Consider the following 22,470-nt stretch of genomic DNA (forward strand, 5'->3'; position numbering starts at 1 on the left):
CCACTAATAACAGGTTGCATCTGCGCCCAGCCCCTCATGCATGAAGATAATAAATGGTTTTCTGTAAAATCAACGTGTGGATTATCATCGCATGCAAACTTAGATGTTCACTGTGGGATGGATTGCTCCATTACCCAGACTCTGGCAATGAAACAGTTTTATAGCTGCAAAAAAAAAAAAAAAAAAAAGTCAGAGTTTCTTGGAGGCGTTTTGAAAATGTCTGCATGCCAATAAACTAAAGTGGCCTTGACTTGAATTTGACCTTTTTGTAGAAGGACTCTTGAGCTCAGCAGATGGAGACTGTAGGACATCGTTTTTTTTTTTTTTTGCAAGTTATTTCACGCCTTGGAGTGTATAGCTTGCAGACTTTTCAAACTCCGCAGTGTTGAAAAAATAGATATATCACGTGTCTTTCCAGCCGCCGGAGACTTAATAGTTAAACCAAACTGCAAATGTTTAACTTATCGATTTAGATCTCAGTGAGTGACGGCAGCTGGGCATGCAGATCAGAGCGCTGGCAGAAGCATGGGCACCTCATCCATCAAGGATTAGAGCCTCCTTCTATTCTTAAAACTACACTCTGTTTATAGATGCAGGTTCCGGGGAAAAAAGGTGCTCGTTTAACTTGCATTTATCTACATTTAGAAAAGAAAACAATCTGCCTCTGGAGGAGGAGATCATCACAAAAGCCATCCAAAAAGTATTGAACAGCAATCAAGATCTTAGAAAACGCAGCTATTATTTCCCAGGAAATGAATGTGCTCTTGTGTGTTAAACATTTTGTCGTGATATAGCCTGCATCCGGAACACATTGTTTTCAGTAGGCCCACAAAAAAAAAATAAACTGCTAAATTTGACTTTTAAATGAGCACAAAGGATCGAATAGAAAAGATGGAGCTTTATTTTGTGTGATATTTTGGCGCGCAGATAAGCTGCAGAGTGCCTACCTTTGGTAACACAAACGTCAGGCTCGCTTTACTGGCCACAAGTGCTTGGTAATAAATATTCATGACGGCGGCGCCTGCGCTTTCCCGATATCTGAGTGTTTGTCATTTCCAGACATGAGCGTAAATACATTTAAAGTGGATGTTTTTCCCTGCGCTCCTGTTTGATCTGGAGTCACCGTCAGCTCCACAGCGCGGTGGAAGACGCGCCGCAGTCTGTCCTCGCTTCTTCTATTTTACGCGCATTTTCTTTTTTTTTTTCTTGCTTTGGACACCGCGTGCCGATCAGAGTAAAGTAACGCAACGTAGGGTCAAAAAAAAAAAAAAAAAGAAAGAAAAATATTAACAGAAAGCTATGTAGTTTAGGCGTGGCATGCAGGGTTTGCAGCGTTTGGTTGCGTTTTTGGACTCAAAAGTTGCAGCTTTTGTTTAGAGGATCAATGAACTCCAAACATAATGATGCAAATAACAATGCAATGAAACCAAACGAAACCCTAATTTATTCCAGGAGACTTTTTTTCCCATCATTACGACGCTGGAATGTTCTTTTTTTTTTCTACATTTAATGTACCAGATGGAGGCAAATCTGTTTCTATCTGATTTTGTATAAAACGCACGTGCAGGATCTCCCCAAACACACACACACACACACACACACACACATTCACACACGAGCTGTTTTTTTTTTTAACACGTCGACTTTAAACTATTTATATTTCCAGTTACATGTGCACATTTTCCCCATAAAGCTGCAAAGTGACTTCCTCGAACGAATTCCCCCGGAATGGAGTGCGCCTTTTCTCTGGCAAGTGCACCGGAGCAGCATCTTGCACTGGAACCAGATAGATAGTGTTAAATAGAGTCGAAAAAGTCATTTTATTACCATCCTTCATTTATCTCCAAATTTAATAGTCCGTGAAAAGAAAATATGAATACATTTCAATACATTTCAACAAATCATCTAAAGATGATGGGAGTTGTTCCTGTTTTTTTTTTTTTTTTTTTTTTTTTGCTGATTCCAAACAGGCACGCACACACACACACACACACACACACACACACACACACACACACACACACACACACACACACACCTTCCCCCTTGGTGCTACGTGTATATATTTTAAGGTTCAGATCGCCGTGTTTCTGTTGGGGTAGGGCGCAGCGGTCTTGACAAAGCAGCAGACTGACAGATCGTGGCTCCCTGCGCACTGGCAGTGTTAACCATGATCAGTGGCGGCTGCTGATGTGATCTCTGCCTAATGGGGCGGTCAAGCAAGCTGCAGCCAGGAACAATGAGGGGGCCACACTGACTCCCCGGCTCTGCCCAAACTCTATGCAATCCGACAAACGCAGGGGGAGAAAGGAGGAAAGGGGGGGAAAAAAGAAAAAAAAAAAAAAGGAAAATAAATTAGATTGGAAAATTAGATTCCCGAACAATTAAGTAACGCGGAATATTCCGGTTTGCACTGAGGAACAACCGCCGTGATTAATCGATTTAATTTGCGCATTACTGGAGGGCAAAGTGCTGGATGTTAATTTTGGATAAACAGAAGATGCAGAAGGGGGAGAAAAAGCATTTACTTATTATCGACTGTCAGGGAAGTTGTGACAGAGGCGATCACAGAGAAACCTTTTGGATTTAAATGAACACACGTACACACACACACACACACGCACGCGCCAGCACACACAGCAAAGAGTTGAAAATATCCCCAAAACGTGCAATATTTTTGATCGAAAAGTGCTCCAATCAGTGTTCTCTGAGCCTGGAGTTTCACACACAAGCATTCAAGTTGAGATCAACCTCAAACACTAAGAAAACCAAGAACCTCCAACCCGTTGCATTATTGTATTTTTCAATCCTTTAATATAGTACGAAATGTATCCAAACATTGTTTGTAAACTAAATTTTACATAACGAGCGCATTTCTCCATAAATACCGATCATTTCTAACATGTTACCGGTCCTTTACATGCGGATAAATATGGAAAATTGAGCTACTTACATGTAATAATACTTCCTTTCAGACAAAGCAATTGACAAGAGATTTTTATATTTATCACGTACATAAACAGATTGACACGGAATTTCAGGCTTTCACTACACGATTTATCGACATGACATTAAATAACAACAATGATACTGTGCTACTCAAACTGGACCTTGGACGAAAATGTTGCACTGAATAGGCTACAAAAGCACATTAATACTAAGAGTCGGTTAGGTCGACGTGTAGACTGTAGTAATACTGAATAATTCACATTTGGTACACAACTATAACATTCTTTTCAATGAAGTCTATTCATCGCAATATTCTTAAAACCATCTCATTTTTCCATATATCTAGGGACCACATTTTTTCACAAATTTTTCCCTTAAACTGTGATAGAACTATTTACAAAATAAAATATTACATTTTTTCCCCCCAACTCGGTGAAATCCTTATGTACAAAAATTCAGGCCCCTATACCCGCAGATAGCATGCTTTTTTCCCCCCAGATCTCTTGATCAGTCTCTCGGTAAAAATAAAGAAAAATATCGAAGAGGGGTGAGGGGAGGAAAGTAAAAATGGGTGGCTGTCTTCTCCTCCTTTTTCTTTTTTTTTTTAGTCCATGCATTCTCTTTCTGTGAAATTAAAAACGCCGTTTTGGGGCCTCCCGTGTTTTCTCAGTCCATGTTTCACTGGCTGACTTCATAAAGTCTTTCAATCCAAGCAGTTTTTTTTTCTTCCTTTTTTTTTTTTTAAATCAGTCTCTTTTCTTTTCTTTCTTTCTTTCTTTCCTTTCCAAAAATATTTACACGTACCATTCATTGAAATTTGACGACAGCGTGCTGTGGCTGGCTGTGTGGTGGACTGCTGAGGCTGCTGGTGATATGGAGCTGCTGCTCTGGTTCTCTGTGGACGGGGACACTATGGTGGGAGGCGTGGACGACTCGTACCCTGAACTGGCCGCTGGAGATGGCTGCGATCCCGGATTGGTGGATTCGTGGACCTGCGATCGTGGCAGAAAAAAAAAAAAGGATTTATTAAATAAAACACAAAGGAGGAAAAAAAAAATCTAAAAATAAATCGAAGACATGAGAATTTCGTCAAAACAAATTAAAAGTCCTAATCCGTCTGTGGGATTGTAAAACAAAAGCATACCCAAAACACAATTATTCTCATTAAGATCTTAATCTGATTTGTCGGCTGAAAAAAGAAAGAAAGAAAGTGTCAAAGTGAATTAACTCGTGTTTCTCCAATTGTGAAAGGAAAAGGGGGGAGGAAGGTGAATAAAAGCACCAGGATCTTTTTTTTCCCCTCCAGTTTAAGAGTTTCTTCCAGCAGAAAAAAAAAAATAATAAAACAGCAATAATAAATTCTACTATTTTACAAAAGCAATTCAGAGAAAATGCAGACACAGCAGAGGTTTTACCTTCATGTGTTTTCGGAGGGAGCTGGGGTGTGTGTATGACTTGTCGCACATTTTGCAGAGGTAGGGCTTGTCCGACGTGTGGACGTGCATGTGTTTCTTGCGGTCACTGCTGTTTGCAAACCGCCTGTCGCAGCCGTCAAACTCACACTTAAAGGGCTTCTCACCTGAATGAAGCAGGAGAAAAATGCAAGACTTAACAGTGGTAGAATTTAAATAAATCTTATCCAACATAATTTCTTCGTAAATTATCTAAAATTGTTTTAAAAAAATTATCCTCTTCCTTTCTGGTGAATAACTATTTCCACTGTAAATAAATTAATCTAAATGAATTTAAACATCTGTTATAAATAAGACCTTCCGTGAGAAATAACAAGCGCGTGCGTATTTCCTGAGGACTGAACTGTCAATGAAAACACTCCAGCTGCCAAATAAATATCATCCTGAATCTCATGCATATTTTCTTTGGGTGGGATTTGGACATATAGTCAGCACTGATCTGGCAGTAATGAGGCGCTCGGCCACTGCGGATCTTACCGGTGTGAGTCCTTTTGTGAATTTTTAGATTTTCCGATCGCGCGAATACTTTGCCACAGCCGGGGAACGGACACGGAAAGGGCTTTTCTCCGGTGTGAACTCTGATATGATTTACAAGTTTGTATTTGGCTTTGAATGGCTTTCCTTCTCTGGAGCATTCCTCCCAGAAGCAAATGTGGTTGGTCTGCTCTGGTCCCCCCACATGCTCCACCGTCAGGTGGGTCACCAGCTCGTGCATGGTGCTGAAAGTTTTGTTGCACGACTTTTTGGGGTTCGTCAGCTGCTCCGGCTCGATCCACTTGCAGATGAGCTCTTGCTTGATCGGCTGCCTCATGTATCGGAAGAAGGCCCCGGCTCCGTGGTGCGCGGCCATGTTCATATTCATGGGGCCGTAGCCGTGCAGCTGCGTGGAGGCGTAGTGGTCGGACCTCGGGCTCGTAACGTGGCCGTACTGGTCGGCCCGTCCGTACATGTCCCCCGAGAAGCCCAGCCGCATCTGGCTGTTGACCACGTTCGACGACGCGTGGCTCGCCGCCTGCTCGTGCAGCCCCGGGAAGAGCAGGTGCCCCGCCGCATCCGAGTGTCCGTGTGGCCCTGCAAAACTTCCGGAGGCGAACAAACTGTGCTGCGCCCCGGCGGCATCTCCGAAGCCCCGATTTCTGAAGAGAAAGTCCCTGGTGGAGTTGAAAGCCGCCGTGGAGTAAGAGCCAACGTGGGTCGGGTGGTGGTGGTGTCCCAGCGCGGCCGCCGCGTAGCCGGGCGCCTGGGAGGAGAACGCCGTCTGTCCGGAGCCGATGTCGTGGGAGCTGTGGTTTATTTTGAAGGCGCCCATCCCATCCGCGAACGGATTGATCCCCAACGCCACTTCTCTCTCCGTGACTTCGCCTGTTGAGTGATGCCGCGAGGAGCCGAAAGTAGTGACTCCTATGGTGGGATACTGCGGTCCTGCGTCCAAGAGCATCTTCAGTCTAGACTCGCCGAGACGACTGAGAGCAGAAATCAAAAAACCACGCACTGATATTCTTCCTCCCCCTCTCTGTATCTCTTGAAGCGCACAGGACTGAGCAAACTCTCCAATCCACCGGTTTTCTGTTTACTTTCTAAGACGCGAGGAATTCCCCTATACCGCGCATCCGATGCACACGCAGGATCATGTATACATGCAATATTGTCTTTTGCGGTTTATCTTCCTGTGGCGCAACTTTCACCTCCTCAGTCAGGCGGTGAGCTCTAGACTGATAGTCGCAATCATTCCTGCAGATAAATGAATTGAAAAGACAACACAGTCCAGCCCTGATGAATGGGAGAGGAGGGGGGTAGCCACGTGACCCCGGAGCGGCGCGCCCATTGGCGGAGCCTCCTTCCCCCCAATAACATCCACTCACCAAATAACAATCCACGGTGCAGGGCCCACACTTCTATTGGCCTCTTTGCATCATCAATCCCAGATATTGTGAGATTGCTGACTGTGAATTTGCTTAAAAGGGCTGAATAACAGCAAAACAAAAGTTGAGGAGCGGCAGACAACAATTGTGTGGAGGAGTAGAGAGTCAAAGCACGTTCTGCGGCCACATTCAGCCCAGAGTTTATAAACCAAACGTGTCACATTCTCTTTGTTAACCTGGGGCAATTAGGTTACCAAGCACGCCCCTTTGTTGTGTAATTGGAAACGTTTTGTCCAATTAAGAGATGGATGGATGGACGGATGGATGGACGGAAGGATGGACGGACAGGTTTAATGCACGCGAATGCAATACGCCAACATAACTCAGCCGAGTAAACAAACCTGGGGGCAGTTTAATGTGCGCCCACATGTGTGACACTTCCAGGTATGCGGATCGGAATCTAACGTGTTTTCCTTGAGACCCCGATGGGAAGGAAGCCCCGAGGTCTGATAAAAAAAAAAAAAAGTCCGTCCACTGTCATCGCCGTCGTAAAAGACCTGTTATTATCAACTTATCCCGTCTCACTTTGAAAGGAATCACGTTTAGTCGCGCGCGCGCGCTCCGTGTTTTGCAGGAGCGCCTCACTCGAACACGCCGTTTTCCCGTGTCCACTGGAGCTCACGCCGGTGAAACATCTGTGCTTTAGATTTCCACAGCACCCCGCGTCCATTAAGGTTACCTTGGATACGCAGGCCTGTATTTAACTTGGATCTAATGTATCCATCACGGTTTGGCTGTATTTGTGCAACTTGCTCATTTTTTTTTTTTCCTTTTTCTTTTGCAGGCCAGTGATGCATGGCCTTCGTGTAAAACGTTGTGGGTTGTCGAAGTTATCAAGTGGGATTTGCGGCGCTCTCTGCAGGAACCTCCGGCTGCTAGAGTTCAAAGCCACACGAACAGACGTGCCATGCGAACCATTAAAATATCTTCTTGGCTACCAGACTAGTTTCTACAAGGCATTCTCCAAGCCAGTCTTAGGAGACCAGGAAAAGAGAGGAAGTTTGGTTGTTCTCAACTTAACAAGTAGACCCTTCAACTTGAGGTGTACCACTATTCTGCTTTACGCAATTTGGAAGGATATATCAACAGGTGGAAAACGGTAAGAATGGAATATCACCGAGAGAAAAATATGGATAGTCAAAAGTGGAAGTCATGTACACAGAGTAGCCACAAGTGAGAGTAAATAGGAAACCGAGGCGAGGGACACTCGCTAGAGTTATGCACAACTTTAGAGTCGCGTTTTAACTCTGTGCGCCTCAAAGTGACTCTAACATATGTACTTCTACTCTGCAATAGATGCAACCTAATTAAAAGCCCATTAACCTTTTAGTGGCATGATCCTAATGTGCAGAATTCTAAAACTGCTTCCAGGAACTATTAGAGATTTACGGTAAAAGTTTCAAAACCAAAACTGCAAAAGGAGTAATTTAATGAGACCTCGCCACAAAAATCTGCTTTTTTGAGGATACCGTATAACTCCTCAGCTTAGTTGTCCCTGAGAGTGAGTGAGTGAGTGAGTGAGTGCCTGCAGAAGTTGGACCAGAAATAGCACTTCAAAGTTTTGCATTACGCCAGTGTTGTGATGCCTCTGAAGGCTACAGCTGTGAGCTGTGAACCCCATGCGTAAAGGCCATTTAATAAACATCTTTTAGATCCGTCATGTCTCAAAATATTGACTCAATTTCTAACGTGCTGGATAGGACGCTGTCAGCAACGACTTTGACAAGTCAATTCAGTGAAATTACCCCAGAAGAATATCGTTTTTAAACTTATTTACAAAGACTTTAACCCACTGATACGCGCTCAGGAGAATATTACAAATCAATCACTCCGATTTAAATAATACACATTGAACTGGCGCGTGAAGGTTTCCACAGGAAAATCTTAGCCACGGGAAAAAAAAACTGATAAAATAAACGGCTGTTATGATACATTTGTTTTGAACTCTTACATTCTTTACAAATGACTTGTATCTGAAAAACTAAACACTTTTAACACTTTTGACACCCAGAACTATGCGAAATTATTTAAAGTCCCCTTTAAGCAAGTTTTATCTCCTGACATATAAAAAAACAAATATAGTAGATGGATTAAAAAATAATTCAAATAAAAAAAATCATATTATATACAGTGTTTTTATTAAGAAAGTTAGTAAATAAATAATGAATAAAAAATCTGCAATTTCAATAGTTGTGATTTTTATGGAAAATGAGGCATTTTGAATCGTTACGCAGAGAAGTTCAACATTAGTGGTGACAGCAACATCCACACACTGGTCAACATTTGAAAAACTACTTAGTTTTTTTAAGGAAGGTCCGGTGCCCGGCTGTCGATTAACCCATGTTAGGATATTTATGAGTCATTTGGAGAGAAAATATACAACCACGCGGAATTTTTACATGATCTTTAACTGTAAGTTTTTTTTTTCTTTCAAACATTCAAACAAAATCAGAAAATACCATTAAGAAGGATTTATTTTAAGATGGACGAGATTGTAGTAACTGATACTTACAGTGCACACACGTTTTATTTTGAGCCTAAGTCTGCCACGGCACCACCTCCTGTGACCCTCATCTGCTGCCGTCCGGGGTCTAAAGCAAAATTACCCCGGATCATAACAACAGGTCCCGTCCATTACATTTTTTTTCCTCGGGACAATGGCCGCAGCTCGCTCTGCTCGCTCGCTCTGCGCACACGGATCCCACCAGGCAGAGCAGCGAGTCAACGCTGTAGAACGCGCTGAAGGACAAACGCTTGGATTTATAAATATGGACATTTATCAAAGCGCTTAATAATGGTATGTACTCCGGACTATTTTAAACGCCCACGTGGACTTTTTTCCCCCTTTTAACGACTACGCTGGCATGCGTAAAGCCGTGCGTAATTTGTGCGTAAAGTTCAGTCCTTCAGTCGCCGCAGTGCAAAATGAAGATATCACTGCATTATTTATGATCCTCACAACTTTTATAGGGACAATATGCATACTCTTGCGTGGCAGTCTGTTTTGTTGGCGCATAATCGGAGTGGGGAAATTGCTGTTTCATAGCCGCGCAGCCTTTGTTCGCCGGGACAAAAGAAAGGCGACTGTATATCTGGATCAACTTTTTTACGAGTTTTATTGTACAATAACCTTTGCATAACAACTATTTTTCTCAAGCGTCGCCCGAGGCAGTGCGCCTGCGCGCTGGCTGCTTGCTGTCACTAAGACATTTTTCTTCACGTTGGAAACTGTCACTGGTGACGTCAATCACGGAGCTCTGACCAATTAGAGCGCAGGGTGATTGTTTAGCTCCACGGGCTGCAGCGCCTACCATGAATCTCTATTCAGTATCAAAGCGTCCTGCTGCTGCCTCTCAACCGAATGGGATTCCATGTAGTCTGCAGATAGACTTAACTTTATAAAGTTTTTTTTTTCTTTATTTTTCATTGCGATTAAAATATATTTGTCATCATCATTATTATTTTGCCTGCTGTCAAGTTATTCTAAAATTAGGAAGTAATGAGCGTGGATGCATTGGGAAGCCCCGTGATGGACCCTACGTTTTCCAAACGGAACACGGCGCTGAGATTAGTTGACTTGGCAGGGGCTCACCACCATCACCATCATCACCACCATACCCCTCAGAGCGTGACAGGCTTCCCGGGGTTCAGCAGCCATCCACACTCAATGGCTCACTCGCACCCTGGGGAGATTACTGCGGAACCCCGCCTGGGGCCGAGTCCATTCGGGCCAGAACACATGGGGCACTCCGCGGCCCTCAAAATCAGCCCAGCCCATCATTATCCCCACCACCATCACCACCACCACAATCATCATATGGCAGGCCACAGTGAAGTGGTCTCCAGTCAAACGGGAGCTTTTGGCCCGGTTCAGGCGACGCCGGTCCCTTATTCTATGTCTCACACGGCCCAGGCTCTATCCGCAGGTAGGGATTTCCTCATCCGGAGAGATCTGACAGCTCAAGCCATGCCAGTACTGACTGACCAGCCTGCAGGTTCAGCCTCTCACCACGGAATGTTTGTTTCAACAACAGGTAGCTATCCCGGACACTATGGTCATCACCCCGACGCTGGGAACCATACTCTTTTCTCCGGACTCCATCACGAGCAGCCTTCTAGCGGATCACCGGGTGGCCAAGCCTTGAATGGACAAATAAGGTTAGGACTACCTGGAGAAATGTACGTTAGATCCGATCACTTGAGTCAAGTGGCAAGCTCCAGGGCTGATCCGTTCTCCGGCTCGCCTTTGCATGGCTACGGCGGTCTGAATCTGAACATGAATCTGAGCGCGCACCACCACCACCACCACCACCACCACGGAGCCGGGGCTTTTTTCCGCTACATGAGGCAGCCGATAAAGCAAGAGCTGATCTGCAAGTGGCTGGAGCCGGAGCTCTCGCCGAAGAAACTTTGCTCGAAAACTTACAGCACCATGCACGAGCTCGTCACGCATGTCACGGTGGAGCACGTCGGAGGACCGGAGCAAGCCAACCACATATGCTTTTGGGAAGAGTGTCCGAGGGAAGGCAAACCATTTAAAGCAAAGTACAAACTTGTAAATCACATCCGAGTGCACACCGGGGAGAAACCGTTTCCGTGCCCGTTCCCTGGCTGTGGGAAAGTGTTCGCGAGGTCGGAGAATCTAAAGATCCACAAAAGGACGCACACAGGTCAGTGGCTGCATTTCACTCTGCGAAATGTTGTAGAAATGTTGCAAAATGCGCTAAAATTAGTACAGTAAAATTAACAAATCGCATGCTGTAATTCTGATTTTTACTTTATATTCTCTGTCTCTGTGCAAGCAAGGAGTGATTTCTATAATTTATATAAAATGTAATTTGAAATTGTATTTTTTTTTTTTTAAATTTACATATAGAATCGTTATTACCGGGGGTAATTAATCAGTCAGACGCGTCAGGACGCAACAGCTCCTGCATGGCCACCTGTTTGTTGTTAGTTACAATCGGTGCTCGCAAGTTTTTTACAAAGGTTGGCTGTGGGGATTATGGTACAGCTCACTCAGGCGTTTGACGGTTCAACCTCTTGTTTACACCACAGCACAAAGACTGAGGCCCACGTCAGGTCCTGTCCAAGTAGTTCAGAGCATGCCAGACGTGACTGGCTGCAAAGTTGGGAAGGTGCATCTTCACATCAGTAACCGATATGATGATGATGATGTTTTTATTACCGCTATTTGTTTATTCACTATTTCTGTGCGTGCCTCTGTATTAATAATAGCTTGGATTCCTGGTAGTTTGGGATTTATAGTGGCTAATTTTACTTTAGTTTTAACTTACAAGTGTGCAGTGGAAGTTGAGCATCCTTCGTCTTATTTTCCCACTCAGCAATGTGAGAGTGAAATAAACTGTTTTAGGGGCGATCGAGTCTTTGCAGCCTTTAGCCAGAGCAACAAGTTGACAAGTGCATATGGTTTGAGGGATTTCCTAACAGGTTAGCATGGCTGCCTGCATGTATAATGGCTGAGTGTGGAGCTCCAGCTGAAGGCAGCTCTGGGTTTTACAGCAAAATCATGCAGGCTGATTATGCAAAATGACTCTTTGGTGGAGTGGTTTGCTTTGGATCTGGGAGGAGATAAAGGACTCCAAAATCGCAGAGTCAGATTTGTAAATAAATACAGTATCTGTATTATTTTTATTTTTATCCCCCCCCCCCCCCTGCATGCCACACACTCACTCTGCTCCATTTTTTTTCTCCACTCTGTGTTGCTTATTATTCATATAATTTGCTCACATTACCTAAGTACAAATCTGTTAAATTATTTCTGTGTGTTGACTCCCAAGGGGCCTGGTCCTGGTATCATGTTTAAAACCTATCCGAAAGTGTGGTTATGACTGGGGCTGCCCCTGGGGTCTGTTCCTCAACGGTTTCTTGTACTACACTAATATCCTTGATTGGCTCTCTCAACCCAACAGCTGAAGGTCAAATTGATATTCAACCCGCAAGTGTAATTAGACAGAGGCAATTACATATTCTCAAAAGCTTTAATCGGAGGAGAAAAATCAGCAGTGGATGATTTCCGTGTAATTTATTCAGATTGTCTTTTTTTGCCTTGTCATAATCAGGTAGAAATACTCGTTATTAAGGCACAAAATTAGACCAAGTCCATGAAAAAAAAAAAAATACAGGATTGAAAAAAGCAGGCAGACAGTGTGCGTTAGCACACAGTGGGTGAAGGCTGGCTGTGGCAATCCTTTCATCTATCATTGTTTTCAGTTGGTTTTGGGCCTGCTATGTCTGTGCTCATAGCTTGTCTGTTTTGACGTATGCCTGGATGCATGCAGTGTGCAGGTATAGACCCAGGACAGTAGGGGTGCAGCCCTCCTGTTTGCAGCAGGCTGAGGCAAGGGGGGTGGGGGGGGGGGGGGGGGGGGGATGTTTACTGAGAGAAATTAATAGAATTACTTCTTTATTTTTTTTTAAAGTTGCTTTAATTGCATTGTTACATCCCATTTTTTAAAATTAGTTTCACTTTTCATGCCTCTTTAAAGTAGTTTCACCACCAAAGACCTTGTGCATAGATGGAATTCTCACATGCTGAATATTGAATACCACTTTTGTTCCGTGCACGTCTCTGATTGATATTTTATCGTGTGTTTTATTTGCCCCGAACAGGTGAGAAGCCCTTCAAATGTGAATTTGACGGCTGTGACAGACGCTTCGCCAACAGCAGCGACCGGAAAAAGCACTCGCACGTCCACACCAGCGACAAGCCCTACAACTGCAAAGTGCGCGGCTGCGACAAGTCCTACACGCACCCCAGCTCCCTGAGGAAACACATGAAGGTGCACTGCAAGTCCCCCCCGCCCAGCTCGGGCTACGAGTCGTCCACCCCGTCCCTGGTCTCCCCGTCCTCGGACCTGGGCCGGGAGCCAGGCGGCGGCGGCTCCTCGGTGCTGTCGGAGCCGGTGGGGGCCTCCCAGCCCGCCAACCTGAGCGAGTGGTACGTGTGCCACAGCTCCGGTGCCAGCGGCCCCCAGACCCCGCCCAGCGGGCAGTCCACGCCGGACCCCTCCGACGAGCCGCCGTACAGGAACCCGGAGAGCAGGGACGCGTTTTAACGCAGCTTCGGTGCCACGAAACTCTTTGAAAAAGCTTAACTATTTAAATTAAGAAAAAAAAAAAAATGGTTTGGCTTTTGGTGCCTTTACGCCTGTGAAGGCCTTCTTGGTCCCCAACAAACAAGACGCTGAAAGCCCAGTGCCGCATCTCACCACATTGGACGGAAAGTGTGCAAACCACAAAGACCTGCTCATTTCCAGCCACAATAAAATAATATATTTTCGAATCCCACTTATTGAAAATGTTTGGCTCAGTGCCTATAAGCCCTGGCAGAGAGAGAGAGAGAGAGAGAGAGAGAGTCCTGTAAATGTGTTACACAGTGTGGTACATTACATTATTGTAGGCTAGAGGCATGTTGTTGTACAATGATTTTTTTGTAAATTCCGAGTTTCGACTTCAATATGTTTTTATTTATTTTTCAACGGGATATTTTGAGGATTTTTGTATCATCGAACCAAAGTGCATGTTTCAATTCGAGCAGAAAATTGTACATTTGTAAATTTTGTAACTTTCGATGTGTTGATGTGAATAGTTTTTTTTTTGTAAGGATCTGTCCGAGAGCAGTTTCTTACTGCGTATTACTGCGGATATCTGTGTTTACAACATGTGTGCAGAGGGTGGGAGACGACTCAGCCTGCAGTATCTGATATACGACCCGTGAAATTATAAATGTTCTATCAAAGTGGGCATTTTTTTGGTGATTTTTTTGTATCATTGTCGTAAATATTTTTATTTTTGTTCCTTCATCTTTTTTGAAATGAGCGGCACTCAGAACGCGTACCGGATTGCCTTGTACTTTGTGAGTATTTTGAATAAATCTTGTATGAGAAAAAGTGAGCCATGTGGAGGGATTTATAGAAAGTAGAAGAATATGTGCAACTTTTTTTTGTCTTGTTTAAATATTTTCCATAAAAATGTTACTTGTTTGAAACACTGGGTGTACATACTTTACATTTTTTTAATTAATTATAGAGCTTTTACATATATTTCTTTATTTTCTGAAGTGCTTTTCTCAGAGTTGACGGTTCAAATGGTGTTAAATCTCACTCAGGGGCTCAGCTGAGCTGGGGTTTGATGCAGACGTGGGCAGAGTTTGATGAAAGGCTACAATATTCTGATCCAGACTTCAAAGAGCATTTCGTACAAAGAGCCATTTTTTTCCTTCACGACGGTGAATCCTCACGGTGAATTAAGATTTCTATAGCAATAGCCAAGTCAAACTCAAATGATATGGGGCCAAGTCCGTGGACTCAAAAGCCCCGCTCTAAAGAATGTAATATTTGCTTCCCATGGGGTAGGAAACGGTAATCTGTGTCCTTTATACTGCAGACTAGAGCACTATAAAGAAGAAAAATATATTCTTTTGCTCCAGGCCCTACTTTACGACAATCAAAGAAGAAGCCGCTGAAACGCAGTTGTCCCACACTATAATAGACGAGCACTGCAAAAAAGGACACATTTAACCATAATCATATTTGAAGTTTTTTACGCATTAAATGCGTAAAAAACGTGTTTAAGCTTTTTTTCTACCTTTAATGATAACATTTCAATAATAGAGGAGTAAATTATTTTCATTGGAGGTATATTTTATTATTAATGATAAAAAAAATCAAACGGAATAAAAAAGGAGAGTGAAAACATGCAGCCCTCTAAAGGCCTGCAGACTCCTGGAGAAGTGGGAGAAGTTGTGGCTGCTGGAGCGATTCTCTCTCTCCTGGCCTCGACTGAAGGCAGAAGTGGGTGGAAACGACGCAGCTACAGCTCTATGCCACCTTTATAGAGTTTGGTTAAGTTCGTGACAGTTTGCTGTGTGGAGGAGACTCAATTCAAAACAGAGGAAGATGATGATGATGATGATGATGATGATGATGATGATGCCTCTTTTGGCACCAACTGTGGAGAGAGAGAGAGACGAAGGGAGAAAAAAAAACAAGATAGTTGGATCTCAATTGAAAGAGGGAGCCTTTGAAGTGGAAGTTAATATCATAGGGATTCTTCTAGGTCGTCTGAACGACGTTGATGACACGGAAAGCCTTTTGTCACCGATTTGTCGGGCTCCTTTCTTTCGGGCCGTCTAAAGCTTTTAGTTCCAGTCGTCAAAACGGACAAGAACTAACTGAGACGCGTAAAAACACGAGCCATTCAGCGCTCAAAGTGAAGGATAAGCAACATTTAAAAGGTTGTTTGATTAGAAAATAAGCAAAGGGGGCGAGGCAAAACATGAAGTCCATGTCACATGTGGCAGCCTCGCCCTTTCTTCTTATTTTAATTTTATTGTAAGCACAACCGAAAGAAAACGGCATTAAATCTATTAGAAAGTTCCACATTAAAAAAAAAAAAAGACTCAACAGTGCATTGGGGCCACAGGGCTGCTCGGCTGCTCTGTAACAGTTTAGTGACCTTTACTCGTAATGATTTATGATTTGGGCCACAGAGAAACATCCTGTCTGCACACATGCAGCGGGTGCATGCAAATTCTGCTTTGCTTAGAGCTAAAAAAAAGAAAAAAAAGTGAACTGTAGTGAGTGTGTGTGTGTGTGTGTGTGTGTGAGCAGAGATACAATATGAAGAGCGTTTTTGCTTTTACTGATAAAATAAAGTAAATTCCCAGAATCTTTAACAACTGACCGCAGGCTGAGAGACAGCCTCTGATCTGATATCAACTCTGAGGTCAAGAATCAAGAACAGGTGTGTGTGTGAGAGTGTGTGAGTGAGTGAATGTGTGTGTGTGTGTGTGTGTGTGTCCAACGGACAGAGCCTTTTCTTGTGCAACAACACTCATGCCAGTCCACTCAGGAAGCAAAACAGGAAGCTGGTAGTCGCAGTGCACTTTGACAGGAAATAAATATTCACATTAATTACAGGATAGACGGTGTTAACAAGGAAAGGAGGGGGGGGGGGGGGGGGGGAGAAGAAAGGGGGAGGTTTTGAACTTCCAAAGTGCTACAAAAAAAAAAGAAAGAAAGAAAGAAAGAAAATGAATCCATTTCAGTTTTCTTCCAGACGCTCTCACAGCCTGGCTGAGGCTCATTTGAGTGTGAAATATCATTTCTTTGTAAAATAATGGAGGCGGTAATCCTACTTCCGGAAACTGTCCGGCATTATTGAACAAAGCCCCTTTAATAGGGGGATTAGCAGTCTAGGAGTAAAAGGCTCGCCCCCCCCCTCCCCCTCCTCCCTCCCCTCCTCCCTCCCCACCCGCTCTCCTCCACGCCCACCCCACGCTCCACACTGCACCATCAGCACCTCCAGCACCAACCAGGTCATAATTATCTGGAAAGAAGTGGCCGAAATTGGCGTGGAAGATTAAAATTAGAGGCTGAGGGAGGACAGGTGCAGGAGAGCCAGGGCAGGGAAAGAGAAACAGCCAGTAGAATAACTTTATATAACTTTACAGAAATAAATAAAGACGTTTTTAATCGTGCGTAAAAGTCTAAATCTACAATAATACTTTTAGTGGATTTCTCATTTTAACCCTTTACAGAACATTTTATGAAATAAACACTCCCAAGAGTGTTGTCTAGGAATATTTCATAAAAAAAGTACTTGAAAAGTGTCTAAATTGTCCTATTTATATATGCACACAGGTACTCTAAATTTGACTTAGTAAAAACACTACCGGTATGTTTGAGATGGTCTATATGTTACTGGACCACTGTTTCTCATATTTTTTTAAACTATATTTTCAATTTAAACATGCAGGTAACTGTCTAATAAACATGCCTTATATCTATAGCTATAATCATTTGTATAATTATTAGTATAAAAGTGACAGGAAATGTCCAAGTTTGGTGATTTGATAAATAATTAGTATCACTTTATTGATATTCCACTTTTTTTCCTCTTAAAGGGACATTTCAATTTATTTTTTCAGACTGTGATCGAGTGTGCTTGACTGAGGTTAAAAAGACAAACTGCTCACCCACAACTTAACTACAAGCATAAAGCTCGTCGTGAATATTGATTTTTCTTTTTTTTTTTTTTCCACACTGATACCATCCAAGGTTACTTTCCGGTGGGGATGTGCGCGGTCACGTGACGGTGATGTATAGGCTAGCACGAGCTTCCGTCATAAAGATTTATGGCAGCCTTTAAAGCTAAATTAACTGTATTCAACGTATAAAAAAAAAAAAAGGTGAGGAAGCGAAGTGGAGGCTACACCCCTGCGGTAGCTTTTGTATATAGCAGGCAGAGAGCGCATAAGTCACGATCTGAAGGGAAGAACAGAGAAGGAGAGAGAGAGAGAGAGAGAGAGAGAGAGAGAGAGAGAGAGAGAGAGAGAGAGAGAGAGTCAGGAGGACCTTATAGGCCGCCCCCCCCCCCCCCCCCCCCCTCCTTTTCCTCCACTCTCCATCCACTCCGCTGGTTTTCAGGATTACCGTCATCCACAGACTTCGGGAAACTTAAGTTATTTCACTTCCATACACGAGCGGACTCCCTCCAAGACAGAATCAGCCCCCCCAGTAGCTCATATAAGGCCCGAACACGGATTTCTAACAGCCTCCACATTATATGGCAGAATGTGCCACATACTTCACACCTGCAGTCTGAATAGCAGCTCCCTTTCAGTGTATGATACGCCTGTTGGCCTTGGGCTCAATGCAGCTGCATGAATGAATCAGAGACCCGCTTATTTGGTCTCTTTTGATGTAAGATTCCCTTCTTCTCATTTGATCTCGCGGGGCTGAGGCTGGAGTCTATCTAGTTAGCAGGAGCCGTGATGACTTCTTTTATTGAAGGGCGCGATTACGCACACGCAAGGAGAACTTGTTGCAGCACACATATGGATCTAAATATTATTGCTGTCTATTCACATGATATACGTGCATGAGGAGAAAATGCAAAGAATTTGTGCGTATTTTATTCTGTAGTAGTAGCAATATAAACTGTAATTTGTTGACAAATTCATCCTCTTCCTGCGCCTTTCTGTAAATGCAAACACGGTTTGCAAAAAAATGCACACATACAAAGGCTTTAAAAAAGCCATATATCACTCAGTGTAAACGATTATAAATTTAAATACAAGGCGGATAAATCGATCGGGTTATTTGTCACATGTTAAATTTATCATCATCTGTCTGCTTTCGCGTGATCTGTAGAGACATTAATATTTATCAAAAACGGCACTCATAGCACGGGCGTCCGATTTAGTGCAATTCGAGTAAATATATACAATAAAAAAAATAACTACACAGTAGAAGATAAACTAAAATGTTAAAAACAGATATATTGAGGCCCCAGAGGCCTTAATCCTCAACTTCTTTACTCTAAAGAAGATCCTGCACAGAACAAAGCCACTTCAGTTCAGGCTGAACCAGCCAAAGCTGAAGTAAAAAAAAAAAAAAAAAAGAAGAAGAGAGATAAATAAAAAAATAACAATTTCTCTGCTTCTGCACTGGAAGTGGTTCACAAACAAGGAAATGAACCGTTTTAGGACAAAAACCCTCCTACTGATTTAGCCAAAGCCATAATGGCAAAAGTGCCTTCATACCCTCGATAAAAGAGACAGTATATCATCATATATCAACAGAACGGAGTATTAGGAGATACAAATGTTTCCAGCATTATGAATCATTGGTTTATCTGCACTATTTCACACGTCAGATGGGAAATATGTTTCCAAACAGACTCGAGCTAATGCACAGTTTGAGAAGAAACATAATGCATGGGATCACTCTGCAGCATGGAAGACTTTGGGTCATTTCGCCATCTCCCGCAGGAAAGACATTACGCCTCTCATATTTACATACTCTTTAATATTTGTCAAACATTCATAAATTACGCACTAATGAAATGTTCGACGGTCCTTGGAGATCAAGCTAATGAAGACATAGACTTTTCGCTTCTGACACATCTCTCTATCACGCTCTATTAACTATTATTATACTTATGTCAGGCCACCGCTGACACGTTACGACACCGGGATCACCTGCTGGAGGTGGGCACGCCGTGGGATACAAATGGAGTCCATCTATAACGCCAATAGCCTGTAAAAACTATTAAATAGGGAGATTATTTCTTAACGCGCGTTTCAGGATTGTACGATTTCTGCGAGCATTACACTGCACAAAGATTCCACAAAACTTACTTTTTTACTACCACCCCCCTTTAAGTAGCAATTCCGTTTTATTTGGCTTTTTTTTAAAATTTATTTATTTATTTTAAAACAGAATACGTTGAAGTAAAATCCCCCGCTTGGACATTCCGCCTCTTGCTTGAAGAAAAATAAACCCTCTGCAATGGCTGACTTGTTAAATTGATATTTTTTTGCAGCGCGCGCTGCTTGTGTGACCACTACAACGTCAAGAGGCACTTGCAGGACTGAACCTGTGAAACCAAGGCAGAGAAACAAGGGAAGAGCGCGCGGAGAGGAGAGGAGGGGGGGCCGGACACACACACTCATACACACACACACACACACACACGGTGGAGTGTCGCCGGTGTGCAGTTAATTTCCGTACAGGCACATCATTTATGCATTCATTCGTTCACATGATCATTATTTCTCCACTCTCTGACCCAAACCTTTGCGCATCGCCTCGCGCTGATCAAACAAACAAAAAAAAAAAAAAAAAAAAAAAAAGCGGCGCAGCAACTTGGAAGACTTTAGAAACGCAGTGAATGGAGGGAGGTTTTGTCATCGCCACAATATAGATCCTTGGAGACGTGTTTATTTGACAGAGCAAATCCCCAGCGTGTCAAGGTTGTCATATTCCCCCTCAATGTCCAATGCAAATGCCGCGGCGTAATCAGATGCAGCAGCATGACGCGTTTATTACTTTGTCAATCATCCTGATACGACAGTATTGAAACAAAGCGAGTCCACGTCCGCTAATAGAATTAAAGAAAAGCCTTTCAGCGGCAGGCGATTTCAGTTTGATGCGTAAACCAGACCAAAGTCCCCCTAAAGGAGGTCAGTGGGGCTTTATTTGTCCGGAAACTTTAGTCTCAGAATTCGTTTTAGTAATAATAATGATAATAATAATAATAATAATAATAATAATAATAATAATAATAATAATAATAATTTTAGGCACTTGATTCTCAATAAAGTGCCACTTTTTTCCCCCAATATTAATATTCCTACGTCCTAGAGGACGCTATACGAGGCTTATCCTCCCCGTCCATGAGTTAATTCATCAAAAGAAAAAGTTTCAATAAGATTTTTTCCCCCCTTGCTTCCAATAATAAACCCACCACTGCGACATTCTTTCAGCTTAAGCTATCTTCATATAGTGATTTGTGGAGCCTAGGGAACTCCTCAGAGCAGAGCCAAGCCCAGAGGATTTTTTTTTTTTTTTTTTTTTTTTTTGAAAAAGTCCATTTATTTCTGAAAAATTCACCACCAGGCACGGTTTAAAAATTTACTACTAACTGTTTTGTTTTCATTCCAAAGGAGTAGAAAAGGCCTCCCAAAAAATGAGCACAATCAGGAGCAGGAGCAGACAAGGTAAGACTCGCTTTCCCCCTCAAATTATACTACAGAGTGTATGGTGGAAAAACGTTACGCGCGTGAATGATATGTGAGAGTGTGTTAAGAGCTGTCAGGAAATCAGCCTCTCGGTCCTTTACCCCGGCGTTAAGGCTGTCTAATTTCTAGGCATAATTAACTTTATGCTCAAAATCAATTGTTTCCTGTACACAGCCAGGGTCCAGGACTGCAAGCCGTGAGAGGCCTATTTGAGCATGTGAGAAAGCAGGAAGCAGCCCTACCTGCCACTCATTAAGCCCACAAAAACTCAATACAAAGAGGGGGGAAGAAGGATTAGACCTGCTCGTTATACCTGCCGCGCAATTAACACTACTTATTCTTCTAATCCCTCTGTTCTAGAAATAATTGAACTTGCAATAATAATACAAAAAAAAAAAAAAAACACGCACGACCCAAAGGATGAATTGTAGAAAAATGGGTATTTTTTGGAGGGGAGTGGAAAGATAATGATAATAATAACAACAATAATAATACGTTTATTATACGTTGTTCTCTGCCTTTCTCTCCTTCTGTGGGGGCTGGGGAGGCGGGGAAGGGTGCGAGGAGCTGATTTGTGGATATTCCTCCTCTTGTTTTCAGGGGATTCAGGTATTGAGAATCAGCATCTTCCTCCTCCGGCAGAAGGCGGGTAATCAACCCCCCCCCCCCCCCCCCCCCCCCCCCCCTCCAGAGAGCCGAGGTAGCCGCAACTCTTTTGTCCCCGTTGTGTTGTAGGTGAATCGGAGCACACTTGAACTGAAAGGGGACTTGACCTTTGCCTTTATGTTTTCCCCCTAATGTTTGTCTAAATCACAATTCTCCTTTGTGAGGGGACATGCGCTGCCGTGACACGTCCTATTGAGCGGATGGATGGTCGCAGGCGCACAGCGCGCACAGCGCGCCAGCGGTTTTTTTTTTAGAGGTGTTTGTAAACTTTCCCCCCCCCCCCCCCCCCCTTTTCCTGGTGCCAACTCACAAAAAAGAAAAAAGAAAATACACTAGGAGAAGATGAGGAGAGAAAATGTGCAGAGACGTGAGCGCAGAGTGATCAGATCAGACCGACGGGTGATTAATTTCTCGCTCCTGTCTGCTGTAAACATGTTTAAAACGCATTTACGGACCCCCGCGACGCGTCTGGGCGCGCGTGCTTCATACTGTAGGAGGGGAAAACTTGTTACCATTCATGTCACCGCAGAGGTCTACCTACATCTCTGCTGGATGGACGCACGGGTCAGTGGAGCTCGTGGAGGTGGGATCCCTCCAGGATTCTGTCATTGTTCTCAGAGAACTACTGTAAACAAACAGGGCAGCTTACAGTTTAACAACTTCTGGTCACACAAAGATATTAACCCAACTTTCAATATGTTTTTAGGATTCCTAAAAAAAAAGTTCACATTTACAGAGAAAATAAGTGCAAATCCAACATCATTTGCTATTTTGTCTTCCAATTTTGACAAATGACTCAACAAAAGCCTGACTTCTCCAGACACACTCTTTCTGCAGATGTGTGTGTGTTTTTATATTCTGTTCACGCTGCTTCACCGGCAATAAGAGAGATGACTTTTGGAACCAATTT

General features: G+C 43.2%; 2 protein-coding genes across 3 annotated transcripts; one reads left to right on the forward strand and one right to left on the reverse strand.

Moving 5' to 3' along the window:
• Nucleotides 1-3,648: 3,648 nt before the first annotated feature.
• On the reverse strand, nt 3,649-6,170 carry zic1 (zic family member 1 (odd-paired homolog, Drosophila)). The gene is made up of 3 exons (XM_030099442.1): nt 4,899-6,170; nt 4,365-4,528; nt 3,649-3,941 (listed from the first exon to the last, which is right to left on the reverse strand). The coding sequence occupies exons 1-3, from the start codon at nt 5,857-5,859 to the stop codon at nt 3,744-3,746; spliced, it is 1,323 nt and encodes a 440-aa protein (XP_029955302.1). The 5' UTR covers nt 5,860-6,170; the 3' UTR covers nt 3,649-3,743.
• A 3,013-nt stretch (nt 6,171-9,183) lies between these two features.
• zic4 (zic family member 4) lies at nt 9,184-13,430 on the forward strand. Of its 2 annotated transcripts, XM_030099441.1 has the most exons (3): nt 9,184-10,269; nt 10,378-11,013; nt 12,977-13,430. In XM_030099441.1, the coding sequence occupies exons 1-3, from the start codon at nt 9,843-9,845 to the stop codon at nt 13,420-13,422; spliced, it is 1,509 nt and encodes a 502-aa protein (XP_029955301.1). In that variant the 5' UTR covers nt 9,184-9,842; the 3' UTR covers nt 13,423-13,430. The 2 variants fall into 2 exon arrangements, with proteins under 2 accessions (XP_029955301.1, XP_029955300.1); XM_030099440.1 differs by having other exon boundaries at nt 9,184-11,013.
• The last annotated feature ends 9,040 nt before the right edge of the window (nt 13,431-22,470 follow it).

Source organism: Salarias fasciatus, chromosome 9 (assembly GCF_902148845.1).
Source record: "Salarias fasciatus chromosome 9, fSalaFa1.1, whole genome shotgun sequence".
NCBI lineage: Eukaryota > Metazoa > Chordata > Actinopteri > Blenniiformes > Blenniidae > Salarias > Salarias fasciatus.